Here is a 13,889-nt window from a genome sequence, read left to right as displayed (position 1 = left end):
ACCTCTCTATGGGCTGATGAATCCTCCAATCCTTATTTTGTCACGTTTCTTGCATGAGAAAATGAAACATTATCGTGCGTGCTGGAAATACCGGCGATCCGCTCCGGTTTCGTGCTATTCATCAACCTACTCTCACTTGCATCACGGCTTTTCATTAACACATACATGCTGCGATTCCTCTCGCTCTAACACTCATGTCTTCTTTGCGGTTCAGGAGGACAGGGTTCTGCGTCCTTGCTCTTTTACCTGTTCGCAACATATTAGCAGGTAAATCAAGTGCAGTTAGTAGGTCAGAAGAGAGAAAAATCTGCAAGAAGAAAAGTAACGGGGTGGGGGCACTCAATAGACGTGGGAAAGTAAAGGCCTGCACGGCTGCGTTAGACACTCAAAATGGCAACCTTGAACGCACCACCGAACGTTTACGATGAGGAAGGCACCGTGTTGTATCGTGCTGTTCCTTCAAACTTAATTAGTGACGATGAGCCGATCACGGCTGCAGCGGTTAATGCTGCTACAGCCGCCGCCGCGGGCCAAGAGGCGCCCACCATTCCCACCACCAATAGACAAAAGTTCGGGCAAACGCAAAGCGGGGTTGCCGGCACACGAGACGCCATTCAGTCGGATGGGGGACCAGTGCGACTCACTCAGGAAAGTTTAACTCCAGTAAAAGCCCTCGCCAAATTGTTTCCCCCCGTGCCACTCAACGTGCCGGGACACGATAAGGATCGTACCAATACCCGCGGGCAGGAGCAGGAATGTGCATGGATGAAGGCTGCTGCCGTTGATCACACGAGCCGTTTGGACTGTGTTCACCTTCAGGAACACTTGGAGCGGCGCTGTCAACAGGAGCATGCACGTCCCTCTGGAGTGGTATGCACTATTCGGGAGGGGATATACGCAGATGGAATGCGGGAGGTTATTCGACAGGTGACTGTGCTCTGTCCGGAACGTGGGTTGCTGCTAGCCGAATTGGCGGAGGAGATGCAGCAAACAACAAATACGTACGATATTCTGTTTGATAGTGCCTCTCAATATACCGTACGAAAGGCCATTGAGCGTGATTTGAGAAGCTATCTATTCAAGGAGAAAGAATGGATGGAAAGCGAGGTGCGTCGACTCGAGAATCGTGTGAATGAGTTACGAGCAAAGCACAATGGGATGCTGAAGCGCTTCGAGGAGCAGAAGCAGTCCGAACAGAAGATCCACGAGGAGGAAGTGAAGTATCTGAGAAAAGCCAATCAGCAGATTATCAATGAGATTAAAAGATTTGCCGCTGTAGAGAAGAGTAGTACCCCGACACCAGGCATGTGAGATTGGCCTGCGTGCAAGAAGAGGCAGTGAAGTTCAATTTGTCTTGGCAACGTGGGATGCAGCCTTGAAACTCCCCTCTTTTTCTTCCCGAGGTTGCATCTATGTTTGACCTGCGCTATACTCAAAATGAACAATGTGGAGGGAAGCCAAGCTGTGCTCCGACTCGGTGTGTGCACAACTTGGAATGCAAATAAATATTTATATATACTGTATGTTGTTTTTGATGGAAGCAAGAAAGCCGTGGAGACAGAGAAGAAGTGAAAAAGAGGATCGAATGGTGAGGAGGAGGCGCAATAGATGTTAGATGGATGATCACAAACCTTCATGCATAATGGGGGGTCTCCGAGGAAAATAGAGTCATAAAAGAAAGCTGTGTCAACCGATGTACACCCACATGTATTGTGTATCTGTTTCCCCTTGCTCAGTGGGCCGCAGATTTAATTCTCTTTTTTTGACCCTGTGCTGACCGTTACACTTACCTTTCACTTTCGCTTTTATCTTTGCCGGAGGGACTGCTGTTGTTGTTTCCCTCTTTTTATTTGTTTTTTAGCTGTTCTCAGTTGCTTTGCTTAACTTTACCACCGTGTCACATCATGTTTGATTTCATATATATATATATATATTTTTTTTTTTTGACATTAACTTCTTTCTCTTAGGGCGTCATGAGGGTGATCGCCGTTGGAAGAGACGCGAAGGGTCATTTGTCTGATTCAGACTTCATTTTTAGATCAAGACAATGGGTATCCTGTGCAACACCTGCAGGTGCGGCTGGTCGAGGTAGAGCTCCACGAAGAAGCAGTGTTGTGAGCCACAAAACTTCGAGGCCTTCTTCCCGGGCGCAGAGTGCGACGCCACTGACGCGGGGACTTGACTACACACCGCTTCAACGGAGGACGAGGGTTCGATCAGTGAGACCAGATTCCGAAGGAAGGGGGGGGAAATCCGTTCGAGGTGAGTCAAAACCACCGCATTCATTCCACGGGTGTGAAAGGCCTACAAGTAGTACTGGAGACGAGGCTCGCAAGAGGGTTCATGCGGCATTAGACATCGCCTGGCAGAAATTCGGGGAGGCGCGTGTCTTCATTCAGCACAATTGCTTCCAGCAGGCCCTCCTGCGGTTAGAGAGTGCAAAATATCTGATAGATACAACCGAAGCAGTTGGTGATTGCTGTTCCGTTTTAAGGCGCCGACTTGCCATGGAACAACTCGGAAAGGAACTCAGCGCGATTTCCCATTCATGCATAATACGTGGATACCATTCCCGCAAGCAAGACCCAACAGTCACTCGACCACCGTCTTCCATAATCGACGGATCGTTTACCGAAGGGTGCAAAGATGGTGACCGCCACGGCAGCCGCGCTGCTGACTGCAGTGATGCTGATGGAGGGGGGAAGCCATGTGCTCACGGGGGTGGCAATGCGGGGTCCACAGGAGTGGTTGGTAATGACTTTCCCTGTATGAAGCAGAAACAACAACTGTTTTTTACTAAGTTAAATAACTATATGGGAAACAGTGTCAGGGACTCCAGGGACTTTGATAGTGTTCGCAGAGCCAGTTATGGGAGTGGAATTCCAGTGGCTGCTCACGCAGGCTCCGGGGTCGTGCATGGCAGTTGCATTCAAAGTGTACCTTGCGGATCACGTAGTCCGAACAGTCTTTCGTGTGGGTCGTTTGGTGTGTCATCGCATTCCCAACCTGCAGCTCAGCATCTATTTACGGCTGCTCCCGCCTCACCGATGCGGGTGCCGAGGTCATGCAGTGGCTTTGATGGGTCCCGTTGCTCCTCATGTAATTTATCTCGACCTGGCATTGACCATTGGAGACCCATGAGTGGTGGACAATCCCGGGAGCAAGAAGAGATTGAGGGGCAGCGGCAAAATGGTTATTCTTTCTGCACACCTCATTGCAGCCGCCCAGGCACTCGAGTAGACAAACTTTCATTAAATCCGACAGGGGAGACACATATGAGAGCAGATAACGGATCGTCCACGTCCCCTGTATACGGAGAGGGTCATCAACGTACGGACATTAGTGGCGGTTATTTGCCCTCCAGCACTTATTGGCGTGCGTTATCTGGGAACCAAGGCAATTCCCAATCAAGGGATGGAATGTGTACTCCTAATGCTTCAACTCGAAGGTCGAGCGGGATGCCCAACTCTGCAAGTACCACTCACTGGAGTTACTCGCAAAACTGGCCAATTAACGCTTCCCCCCAGAGTCCTGTTAATGGTAGACGCATGTCTGTCTCGCCCCAACGGAATCGTCGTACGAGGGTATCTCCCGGAACAAATGTGGGAATGCCACAACGAATGCAACAGGACGACTCGATCTTTGACTTAGGAGAGCCGAAACTGGTGAAATTATACTCGTTTGAAAGAAGGTCACCCAGCAGGCGCGTCCAGACTCCCAAGAGATTTCACCGTTTCTATGCATCAGGTACAGGTGATGCACCAATGTCTGCATATTCGTCCATGCGTTTTAATAGTTCTTCCCGGTCTCGTTCAGGAGCAACATCGTGTGACCAATCCCGTAATAAATTGTCCCCATCACTGCAGCAGCATGTGGGTGGGCTCAGTTTCAACAGCAACAGAAATAAGTTCGGAGTGACTGCTGCTGATTCGTTTGCAGCTCTAGGAGTTTCTTACCCCGGTCTTTCTGGGTCCACTTCGTCTCGTGGAACTGGGGCTAGGGACATCACTACACTTCGAAACCGGAGGACGCGGGGAAATTTCTCCCACAATAGACCTGAAATAGAAGGACGCGGGACACGTGATGCTTCTTTATTTGATGGCAGAGTACCGGGATGTCCCTTGCCCGATGGTGCACAAATGACTGAGAGTGTTTTCCACCGCTACTTCGACGGGATCAGAAGCTATCAGCAAGCTCGCATGCTTCACAAACGAGTAGTAGAACAGCTGCTTCTCGAACATGAGGTAGAGGAGATAGAAAGGGAAAATTGTGGAGAGGGGGGAGAATATGACGTGAATCGCAAGGAGGTATTATTACACCATCTAGAAGATGCGTACAACCGTTGGCTAGTATCGCACCTTGGAGCGAAACAGAAGTTGTTAAACCGAGAGGAGATGCAGGGTGGGGAATTGGGGGTTACGCTTAGGCATGTAACGGACGAAGGGGTAGAGGAGCGTCGAATCGTGCGTCCATCATCGTGTGATTCCGCGAAAAGTGTCCAATCGACTAAAGTTTTAGGGAACCAGAAGCCACACATGACGGGAGAGGAAAACTTGAGGAGATATCAGGATTTTAGAAGCGCATCGCAAGCGACTGTACGAACTGACGAAGCAGACACCGCATCGGTGAAACATCAACTTTCCAGCGACAGCCCCGCGGGTTTGCCCCGGCACACAACCATGGGGATGATTGTACAAAAGAGTAGCGGTGCTCCGCAGAATGAGTTACTGGGCACCGGTCACAAACACGAGTCTGCCGTTGAAGGCTGTGTCACAGTGGCTCCAAACGATAAATTAAACAGAGTTACTGACATCAGCCACGGAGCACATTTAAAGACTTGCAAGGAGAAGGCTTCCACCGTAAGGGACACCGTTCTAAAAGCAAAGGAAACGAATGGAATGGGAGCTGCAGGGTTGAGTGTTGACCGGCGATCGGGAGGAGGATCCAACGAAGAGGCACATACGGGTGGTAATGTTTCAGCAGGTGAAGTTTCGAATGTAGCGAGTCTTACCAAGATAGGTAAAGGTGCGCTATCAAATGCCAGTGATGAGCAGGAGCCCACCACTAAAGGTGTTGTCAACCCTGTTGAAGGAACTGTCATTGAGGGCTCCGCGAGGAGGGCTGATGAGCAACAACGGGACCTGTTGGAAAATACCACGAAATCATTGGAACCAAAATCAGAGGCTGCCTCTGAAGTAAGCGACGGCACACAGTCCGCCGCAAGCGTAGGGCAGGGGCCAACACCGTCGGACGCCACCACGAAATCTCGGGCGACTAAGCCATACACTACCAGTGATGTTAGTGATGATGCGAAATCTGTTACCAGTGTTGAACAGGAACCAGCTACTGCAGATACCGCTACGGATATCAAAGATACTAAATCAGATGCCACCAGTGATGTTAGTGATGATGCGAAATCTGTTACCAGTGTTGAACAGGAACCAGCTACTGCAGATACCGCTACGGATATCAAAGATACTAAATCAGATGCCACCAGTGATGTTAGTGATGATGCGAAATCTGTTACCAGTGTTGAACAGGAACCAGCTACTGCAGATACCGCTACGGATATCAAAGATACTAAATCAGATGCCACCAGTGATGTTAGTGATGATGCGAAATCTGTTACCAGTGTTGAACAGGAACCAGCTACTGCAGATACCGCTACGGATATCAAAGATACTAAATCAGATGCCACCAGTGATGTTAGTGATGATGCGAAATCTGTTACCAGTGTTGAACAGGAACCAGCTACTGCAGATACCGCTACGGATATCAAAGATACTAAATCAGATGCCACCAGTGATGTTAGTGATGATGCGAAATCTGTTACCAGTGTTGAACAGGAACCAGCTACTGCAGATACCGCTACGGATATCAAAGATACTAAATCAGATGCCACCAGTGATGTTAGTGATGATGCGAAATCTGTTACCAGTGTTGAACAGGAACCAGCTACTGCAGATACCGCTACGGATATCAAAGATACTAAATCAGATGCCACCAGTGATGTTAGTGATGATGCGAAATCTGTTACCAGTGTTGAACAGGAACCAGCTACTGCAGATACCGCTACGGATATCAAAGATACTAAATCAGATGCCACCAGTGATGTTAGTGATGATGCGAAATCTGTTACCAGTGTTGAACAGGAACCAGCTACTGCAGATACCGCTACGGATATCAAAGATACTAAATCAGATGCCACCAGTGATGTTAGTGATGATGCGAAATCTGTTACCAGTGTTGAACAGGAACCAGCTACTGCAGATACCGCTACGGATATCAAAGATACTAAATCAGATGCCACCAGTGATGTTAGTGATGATGCGAAATCTGTTACCAGTGTTGAACAGGAACCAGCTACTGCAGATACCGCTACGGATATCAAAGATACTAAATCAGATGCCACCAGTGATGTCAGTGATGACACCAGGTCAGAAACAAGTTCTGGGCGGGATTCGCACACTAATGACCGCACCGCAAAGAGCCATGAGACGGAGTCGTGTAGTAGTTCATGGTAAATAATTGCGTGCTGTCGTGTTGGGACCATGCGTGAACTTCCGTTTGACGGTTAAATTTTTTCCCTGCATACTTGCTTCTGCATTTGCTTTGTGGCATGCGTGTACCGTTTGGTGGTTGCCAGTGGTGTCTCTGATACGAGTTTCACCTCCTATAGAACATGGCAGTTCCCGTGCAATATTTCGAGGGAACCGTCAATAACTGCACGTGAAGGATGGCGAAATCAAGTGAGAGCATATATGCATATATATTGGGTGTGTTTTTCAAGTTTCTTTTTTTCACTTCCCCGTAGCTGACGCGGAACCGGTTGCGTCCCCTTTAGTGTGTCGCACGAGATACCTTCCTTCCTTCATTCCCACGCTTGACTGCTTACTTGGCATATTCCTCATATCTTTGTTTCTCCTGTACTTGTGAGCAACAACGTGTGCAGTTGCTCAGATTTAGAGGCAACGTTTCTCCTCTGTATCCCCTTTTTTGTCGCACGTTGGTTTTTGTAATTTTCTCCGTTGCCGGTCTCTGTTAGAAAACTTGCGACCTGTTTTGATACCGACTGTTTACGCGCAGCTCCTCCAATAGATTTTACCCATGTGCGACACTGCGCAGGTTGTTGTGTGGTTGCTCTACCATGAGTCATGGGATAGAAGGGGAGAGGAGTTTCTTCTTTCCCCACCTTTTAGTTTATCAATTATGTGGCATCAGTTAGTTGTGCTAAGCGATGTATAACCCACATTACAACTTATTATGTGCAAGATAGCATTTAAATTCACCCCCTCCTTTTAAATCCTTCTTTGCCTCCGCTTTTGTGCGGTAGGCTAGGTTGGAAGGGCAACAGCGACGATCAGAACATATATCGTGTTATTAATTTTTTTAAGGTTTTTTTCTTTGCTTATGCTACCCCGGGTCGTTGTGCCCTCCGTGCGTGGTGTTATGCTTCGTGTAGCTTGTGTTTTTCCACGAGGGAACTTTTTATTTTCTGTACGGAGTTTGTTGCCCTCGTGCAAAAGAGATTAAAGCTCCAAATCTTTACTTTATCCTCAACGAGCTCTCCCTCTAGTGTGTGTTCAATGGATCTGCATCAGTGCGAGTGTTGTAGTACTACCGTTTTCTCAATGCTTCCAACGATCACTCGCAACACTTTGTGCATGTCTTTAAGTTTCTCTTCTCTTAGAGCGGATCAGGTGAAGGGATTTCGCGCATGCGACGTCGGGTAGTTTTATGTTGTCAGGATGTGGGGAGTTTACTGTCGTCCAAACATTCTGTACATTCTGGCATTGGTTACCATGAACGAGTTTTCAGTAGGAATCTGTTGTATCGCCGCTACCCGGTAGTTACCGTGCTACCGAAGGCAGGTTTTACAGTTCTTGACACAAAACGATGGATTGCGTCCTCTGGGCCACCCGTCACCGGTTCACCGCTGTCACCTGTTACCAATCCTTCGTTAAATGTTGGAACTGGGGGAGGGGAGGCGGTGGCAATGGAAGGCCCGCTTCCCGTGTCGTACTCACCGGGATCTGGAGTCAACGGCTCCCTTCCGGTCACCTCCACCGCCATCACCGCTCATTGTGACGTACTGTCGGAGTGTGTTGCAAAGGCGGATGAATTGGCGGTGCAACTGAAAGCCCAGAATGCACTCAGTGCTAGCGCTGAAATTCTTACGCAGGAAGGCATGGAGGAATTCGTTGAGGAGCTGAAGACGTCGGCGACCAATGAAATGACAGCATTAGTAAAGCAAATGCAAACAACACCCTTGTTGCAGCGTGCAGGGATGCACGAGCTACGCCGGACACTTTATTACACAACTTCGCTAAAAGAACGGGATTGGTTGGAAGAGAAGCAGTACACAGCGGCTATGCGAATGCTAACGGTTGAGGTGTTACGTCGCGATGGTGACGGTGTCCTCTCTGCTGATGATGTGTTGTATGTGACAACGCATGTTGTTACAGCCAACTTTTACAACAGGCACCTTTGGAATCGCATGGAGAAATCACTTCTCAAATTCAGTAATTACGAGAACATTGACATGTCTTCCGTTAAGGCATTTTCAACTCGTCTTTTTAAAACCCGTCGTGGATGTGCCAAAGAGACACTGGATATCCGCCGTAAGGTGTTGCTGGCGATGTCTCGCCGTGTTGGAGTCCTCGCGAATGACTTCGACCTACCGTCACTACTCGGTGTATTGCAGTGTTATACAGTACATGACCTTACGCCATTTCACCTTGAGCCATTAGCTATCCGTGCCACGAATCACGTGGGTGACTTTACCCCGCACGAGTGTGCCACGCTCGCCCACGTATTGCGTAAGTGGCGCACCATGCGCCTGGAGGTGTGTGAACGGTTAGTAGAGCGTATTTGTACCTCCGATCAGCTTACCCATCATATGGCGAACGCCGCCATGATTGCCATACGCACATGTTTCAATCAAGTAAGTGATGGAGGTCGCAATGCGATGAATGCGGAACCGACTCGGCAGAAGCTCCGCGCAATGGGTGAGCAGATCGGGTGCCGCCTTGACGAAGTTGAGTACCCAGCACTACCCGTCATCCTTAGCATACTCGATGTCGTTGTCACGCTGAAAATATACGTGCCCAAGAAGTGTCTGCAGGTCATTTTTTCCCAAGCAAATGATATGGTTGCGATAGTGATGGAGCAGAAGGACGATCTCGTCGACCCAAAAACAGGAAAGCGTGTGCGCCCCATAACGGCGGAGGAGGGGAGGCAACTGCAGGCGCTCTTATCGCACTACGGCAACGATCTTGCACCGGAGCTGTCCCAGCGGATGAAGGAGGCATTCCGCGAGGGAGTGTTACCTGACGAAGCATCGCTTTAGTGGTAATTACTGTGCACCCAGGTTCACGAGCAGGGCATATGCTTTCGATCTTGTCTGTCTAATTTAGCGAAAAATACGCACATTTTAAGGGGGAAAGTCGTCTTCGGAGTACGCCAGTATCTATCGAGATAACCGTTGGTGGTTTTAATACAAGCATCCATTCCATCAGTCTCAGTTGTTTTGTGTGCATGGAATGCGTTGTTGCCGGGCAACGCATGTGGTTTGTCCTGTGGAGGTGAGTAACCGATACTGAAAGGATGGTTGCCATGGTGCCAGGAAATTATTACTTTCCTTCGTTTTTACTAACATATTTATCAACCGGTGGATCCTGAGGACGCCCTCATGCTTTTTTTCCCATTCCGCACTCTCAAGGTTCACGTTGTGTGAGTACCGTTCGATTTTTTAGTTATTACCCGTTTTCCCCTGTTCCTACCTGCGAGCCCTCCTTAATAATAATGCAAGTTTCAAATCATAGCTGCGAACATGTCGGACGCGGGTATCGGTAGCCTGCCGGCACTAACGGGTGTTGGGTGTTGGAAGAAGACACAGCTTGTGGGTTTATATGTATGGTGAAGCGATTTTCGCCTCACGATTCTCTGCTACTTGTATACCGATCGTTTAAACAATAAAGGATTGTTTTGTGTGATGTTTGTCAGAGGGGTTCGGTAGAACCTTTGATAACTTTCCGTTCCTTTTATCCTCTACGGATGCACCCAATGAATGTGCAGGAAATGGATCTTTGCGTGGATAATATCATTATTTGCCCGTTTTGTTCTCTCTTAGGCACAACATTCCACACACGGATGCTGGTCTCCTTGGCGCCGGTCGTGGGAGCCTGTGCGAGGCACGGGATGATGAAGTGTCAGTGGTATATACGACCTATTTTCAGGAGGGTAGGAAGGCTGCAGCCGCCTTCATTACGTGTCGTTTCGTTCTCCAGGCGCTGTTCTTCCATCCCCCGAAGTGGTGGAGTTCTTCCACTGGGACTTGAGGAGTCAAGTGATTCAGCTCCGGTCTGGGAGCGTATTGTTGTGAGTATCCAAGACATGCTGCAAAATGTAGACGACACGGAGGCTTTGAGACGATTCTGTCTTCTCTGGCGAAGCCACTTTCCCCGGACTGAAACCACTTCCCTTCTCTCTACATTGGAGAAGGAACTGCTTGCGAACCATAGTGATCCACAGGGCACTGGGGAGCGGGTTCCGCGCGACCTGTATTGCCTTCCTGTTTTCGTACAGGCTCTTTGTTCAGCTTTGCGACTGTGCACTCTCCGAGCAGGACCACCGAGCCTCCAAATGCCAGAAAACGTAGTGTCTGTCAATGCGGCTGTGCATGGCTTGGATGAGGGACTACTTTCCACCGTTGTTGATGAGATCCGTGTAGTTATTTTTTACCTGGCGCGTGAGAGACTTACGCATGTCTGGCACGCCATACATGATCACTTACCTGATGAAAAGTTGGCTACGGAATGCGAAAATGGAGTGAACACTACGAACGATGTCGTACCAACACAGGCACCAAGTCCAATACCGTCACGTGATGGGGAGCGCCTTAGCCATATGGGTGTGAAACTTTCCGCTGAACTTCTTCAACATGCCATAATGCTGGCTGACACCGGCGGAGCACTGTTGTCGGTTGATCCGCCTGTTGTTCTGCTCCCCGTTGTTTATCAACTCTTGTTGCCCGCACTTGGTGCTTGCGAACAACTTGATAGCAAGCGACTTGGCAGGCTCGCTACGGCCTTTGCCCAATGCACGGATTTTGATGATCCCCACGTGGGTCAGGCCTCGATTTCTTCTGCCGATATCAGTGTTAACGACTCTGATGATAGAGATGAGAATAAATCCGCCACAACCTCCGCCCCTGCGACCAGTGAGGCCCTTAAGCCCGTTATGACGTCGTACACCGTATTGTCTCAAATGAACGCATTAGCTAGAGCCACTGAGGTTCGCATGCGTGAGGTGACAACCCGGTTAAGGCCAACCCCAAGTCAGACCAATATTGAAGCAGTGAAGTTGCGATTGCTTTCACTAAAGGAGCGTAAGGTGGCAGAGCGAAAGGCTGCAAAGCATGAAGGATCAGTGGTGAACGCAGAGGAGTTGCTTGAGGATGTTGCTGTGCTGTGTTGTGCTCTTGCTTCTCGCCGTTATATGGACGACGCATTTTGGAGTAGGGTTACGGAGTTCACATGTTTGACCATCGAGATAACATCAACTGCAGAAGTTCCGCGAGATGTGCGTCACATTCTCTTTTCCCTGTACTACGTGAAGCAGTTAACTATGTACGATCGACTCATGTCAGTTTTAGTGAGACGGGGTATGCTCCGCGAACCTGTCCCCCCACCATCAGAGGTGCATGAGGTAATGAAAAAGGTCCGAGGTAAGACGGCGGCTGACTTTCAGCAAGAATAGTCACCCTTGTCGTTTTATATTGGATGTCCTATCTTTCCTCTGACCTTTTATTTGAAATAATCTCGCGTGGTCGTATGGAGAGGAGGGAATCCAACTCCAAACGAGGAAAACAATCTCTTTATATTCTCTGCATTTTTCATGTGTTACAGTACCAAAGGATCTATGGAGGCAACACGGCTCCAACTTTTGGAAGAGGCCTCCTGGAATGATGAATCGAAGCGAAAATTATACAGCACGCCGCTGTTCCCCGGTTTTCCATGGTACACCGCGACTTCACCTCCTAAGGAGCGCGAACAACCTACGCGGCGCTTTGTCGTCCCGTATTTTTTTACGTTTCGCGTTTTCGTAAAGGGTCGTTGGGTGGGCCGTGAGCTGGTGGATGTTTACTCCGAGGAGCATGTTCATCACTCCCGCAGTTACTACGAGGCTTGCGTGGAAAAGGGACGCTTGCAGAAAATCTCGCGATCGAGGTGCAATGTCCGACGGAATCACATGAAACGATCTCACACTGCGGGCGAGCCGAGTGGAGCAGATGCCAGTGCTGGGGATTCATCTAATGCGAACGGACCACTTCAGCATGGGGACGTTGTTCTTCATTCGGTCCACCGACATGAAATCCCCGTGCGTATGGGCGCCACGGGCGTCGAGCCCATAGTTCTAGCGGCGGTGCGTATTTGTGAATATGGAATTCTGGTTGTGCACAAACCTGCCGGTTTGCCGACTCATGCAAGTGGCAGGTATTTCATGAATTCCTGCACAGCTATGCTGGAATACGTCCTTGCGCCAAGACGTCTGCATGCATGGCTTGTAGAGAAGGATCCACTCCTGCAATCGTTGGTTTCTACTATTCACCTTACTGGGAGGGAGCGGGATGAGCTGCTGGCGTATTATCTCACGGATTCAATGGAAGAAGACACGGTGCCTATTGAGCGGCTCCCGCGGCCCTGCCATAGGTTGGATAAAGTAACATCTGGTGTGCTTCTCTTGGGAATCTCGAAGGTAGCAGCGCGGCGCGTTGGAGAAGCGCTTATGAGTAAGACGCGGCAGATGGAGGAGATTCTGCCACGGCGATCCCGCTTTGAGAGCGACGAGGGGACGATTACTTTTGATAAGTTGCACATGTCCGGCGCCACAGTCAGGAAACGGTACTTGGCGCGGGTTCGTGGCTGTTTCCCGGAAAATTCTATGAAGATACGATTTGAAAATTGTCCTGGGGATAAAAATAAGGAAGGCGTGCTAGCTGACAGCAATGAGAAAGATACCACATGCCCCATTAACGGTGGCTTGTTAATTGTTACCAAAAACTCTCATGAAGGGCGCAGAGATGCAACTGATGGGATGAACGTAAAGACTTTTGTGAATTCAGTTGGTGTACCGGTTCTTTTCACCTCTCCGTTGCGGCAGTACAGGTTCAGTGAAAATGAAACGATATATGAAGATTTGAATGAATCGTATGGGACCCCTATCAAGGAAATGTTTTGTCAGGATGCTATGACGCTGTGTCAGCCGCTACGGCACTATCAGAGTGATCACTCCCACCATAAAGATGCAGGAACGAACACCGAAAGTCTTGTCCACTGCGTGCCATTCTCTGGTCGCATGCATCAGATTCGTATCCACCTTAGTGATTGGGGACATCCCATTGTTGGGGATGTGACATACAATACAAATGAGCGAGGGCATGATAGGCAAACTTTTTACTTTTGCGTAGACGAGTTGCCAAAATCTTTTCGTGACAGATTTTATGCTTCCGACGAGTTGTGCTGGGAGTGTGGTGGGAAACTTCCTGTGGCTTCTTTTGATGGTTCCAATGGGTCCCGCGTTGCCTTGCACGCCTGGCGGTACGAAATGGAGCATAAATCTTTACTTGCCTGCTCGGATGTGGTCGACTCCGAAAGCATCACCGAAGGTCAAATTTTGGGGTACGGTGAGGGCCCACCGCCCAGTTTGGAGTGCTGCTATGAAGACGCAGTGCGTATGGATGTGGGTTTTGTGCAGCGGCAGGGACCAGTTGTTATTTTTCTTGCACCTCCGCCACCTTGGGTTGTAGAGTAAATGTAATGTCGTCGTAACGTTTTGGCGAGCTTCTGCTGCGTCGCATTTCCCCTTACGTTTTGTTGGGCAGAAGG

The 13,889-nt window shown here is 49.2% G+C and overlaps 5 protein-coding genes across 5 annotated transcripts, besides 2 other annotated features; all 5 read left to right on the top strand.

The window, feature by feature from the left end:
- Positions 1-13,889: part of a sequence feature (sequence corresponds to BAC RPCI93-29K4) that runs on past both edges of the window.
- On the top strand, positions 391-1,311 carry Tb927.7.820 (dynein arm light chain, axonemal, putative; the record flags this gene model as incomplete). Its single annotated transcript, XM_840613.1, has 1 exon — positions 391-1,311. One exon carries the CDS (start codon positions 391-393, stop codon positions 1,309-1,311), a length of 921 nt encoding a protein of 306 aa, XP_845706.1.
- Positions 1,917-1,945: a sequence feature (AT_rich).
- Positions 1,974-6,524, top strand: Tb927.7.810 (hypothetical protein, conserved; the record flags this gene model as incomplete). Its single annotated transcript, XM_840612.1, has 1 exon — positions 1,974-6,524. The coding sequence occupies one exon, from the start codon at positions 1,974-1,976 to the stop codon at positions 6,522-6,524; it is 4,551 nt and encodes a 1,516-aa protein (XP_845705.1).
- Tb927.7.800 (hypothetical protein, conserved) lies at positions 7,718-9,349 on the top strand (the record flags this gene model as incomplete). The annotated part of the gene is made up of 1 exon (XM_840611.1): positions 7,718-9,349. The coding sequence occupies one exon, from the start codon at positions 7,718-7,720 to the stop codon at positions 9,347-9,349; it is 1,632 nt and encodes a 543-aa protein (XP_845704.1).
- Tb927.7.790 (hypothetical protein, conserved) lies at positions 10,057-11,760 on the top strand (the record flags this gene model as incomplete). The annotated part of the gene is made up of 1 exon (XM_840610.1): positions 10,057-11,760. One exon carries the CDS (start codon positions 10,057-10,059, stop codon positions 11,758-11,760), a length of 1,704 nt encoding a protein of 567 aa, XP_845703.1.
- On the top strand, positions 11,899-13,815 carry Tb927.7.780 (hypothetical protein, conserved; the record flags this gene model as incomplete). Its single annotated transcript, XM_840609.1, has 1 exon — positions 11,899-13,815. One exon carries the CDS (start codon positions 11,899-11,901, stop codon positions 13,813-13,815), a length of 1,917 nt encoding a protein of 638 aa, XP_845702.1.

This window comes from Trypanosoma brucei, chromosome 7, assembly GCF_000002445.2.
Source record: "Trypanosoma brucei brucei TREU927 chromosome 7, complete sequence".
Classification (NCBI taxonomy): Eukaryota; Euglenozoa; class Kinetoplastea; order Trypanosomatida; family Trypanosomatidae; genus Trypanosoma; species Trypanosoma brucei.
Note: the sequence above shows the minus strand (reverse complement) of the source record. Positions and strands in the feature narration are given on the sequence as shown.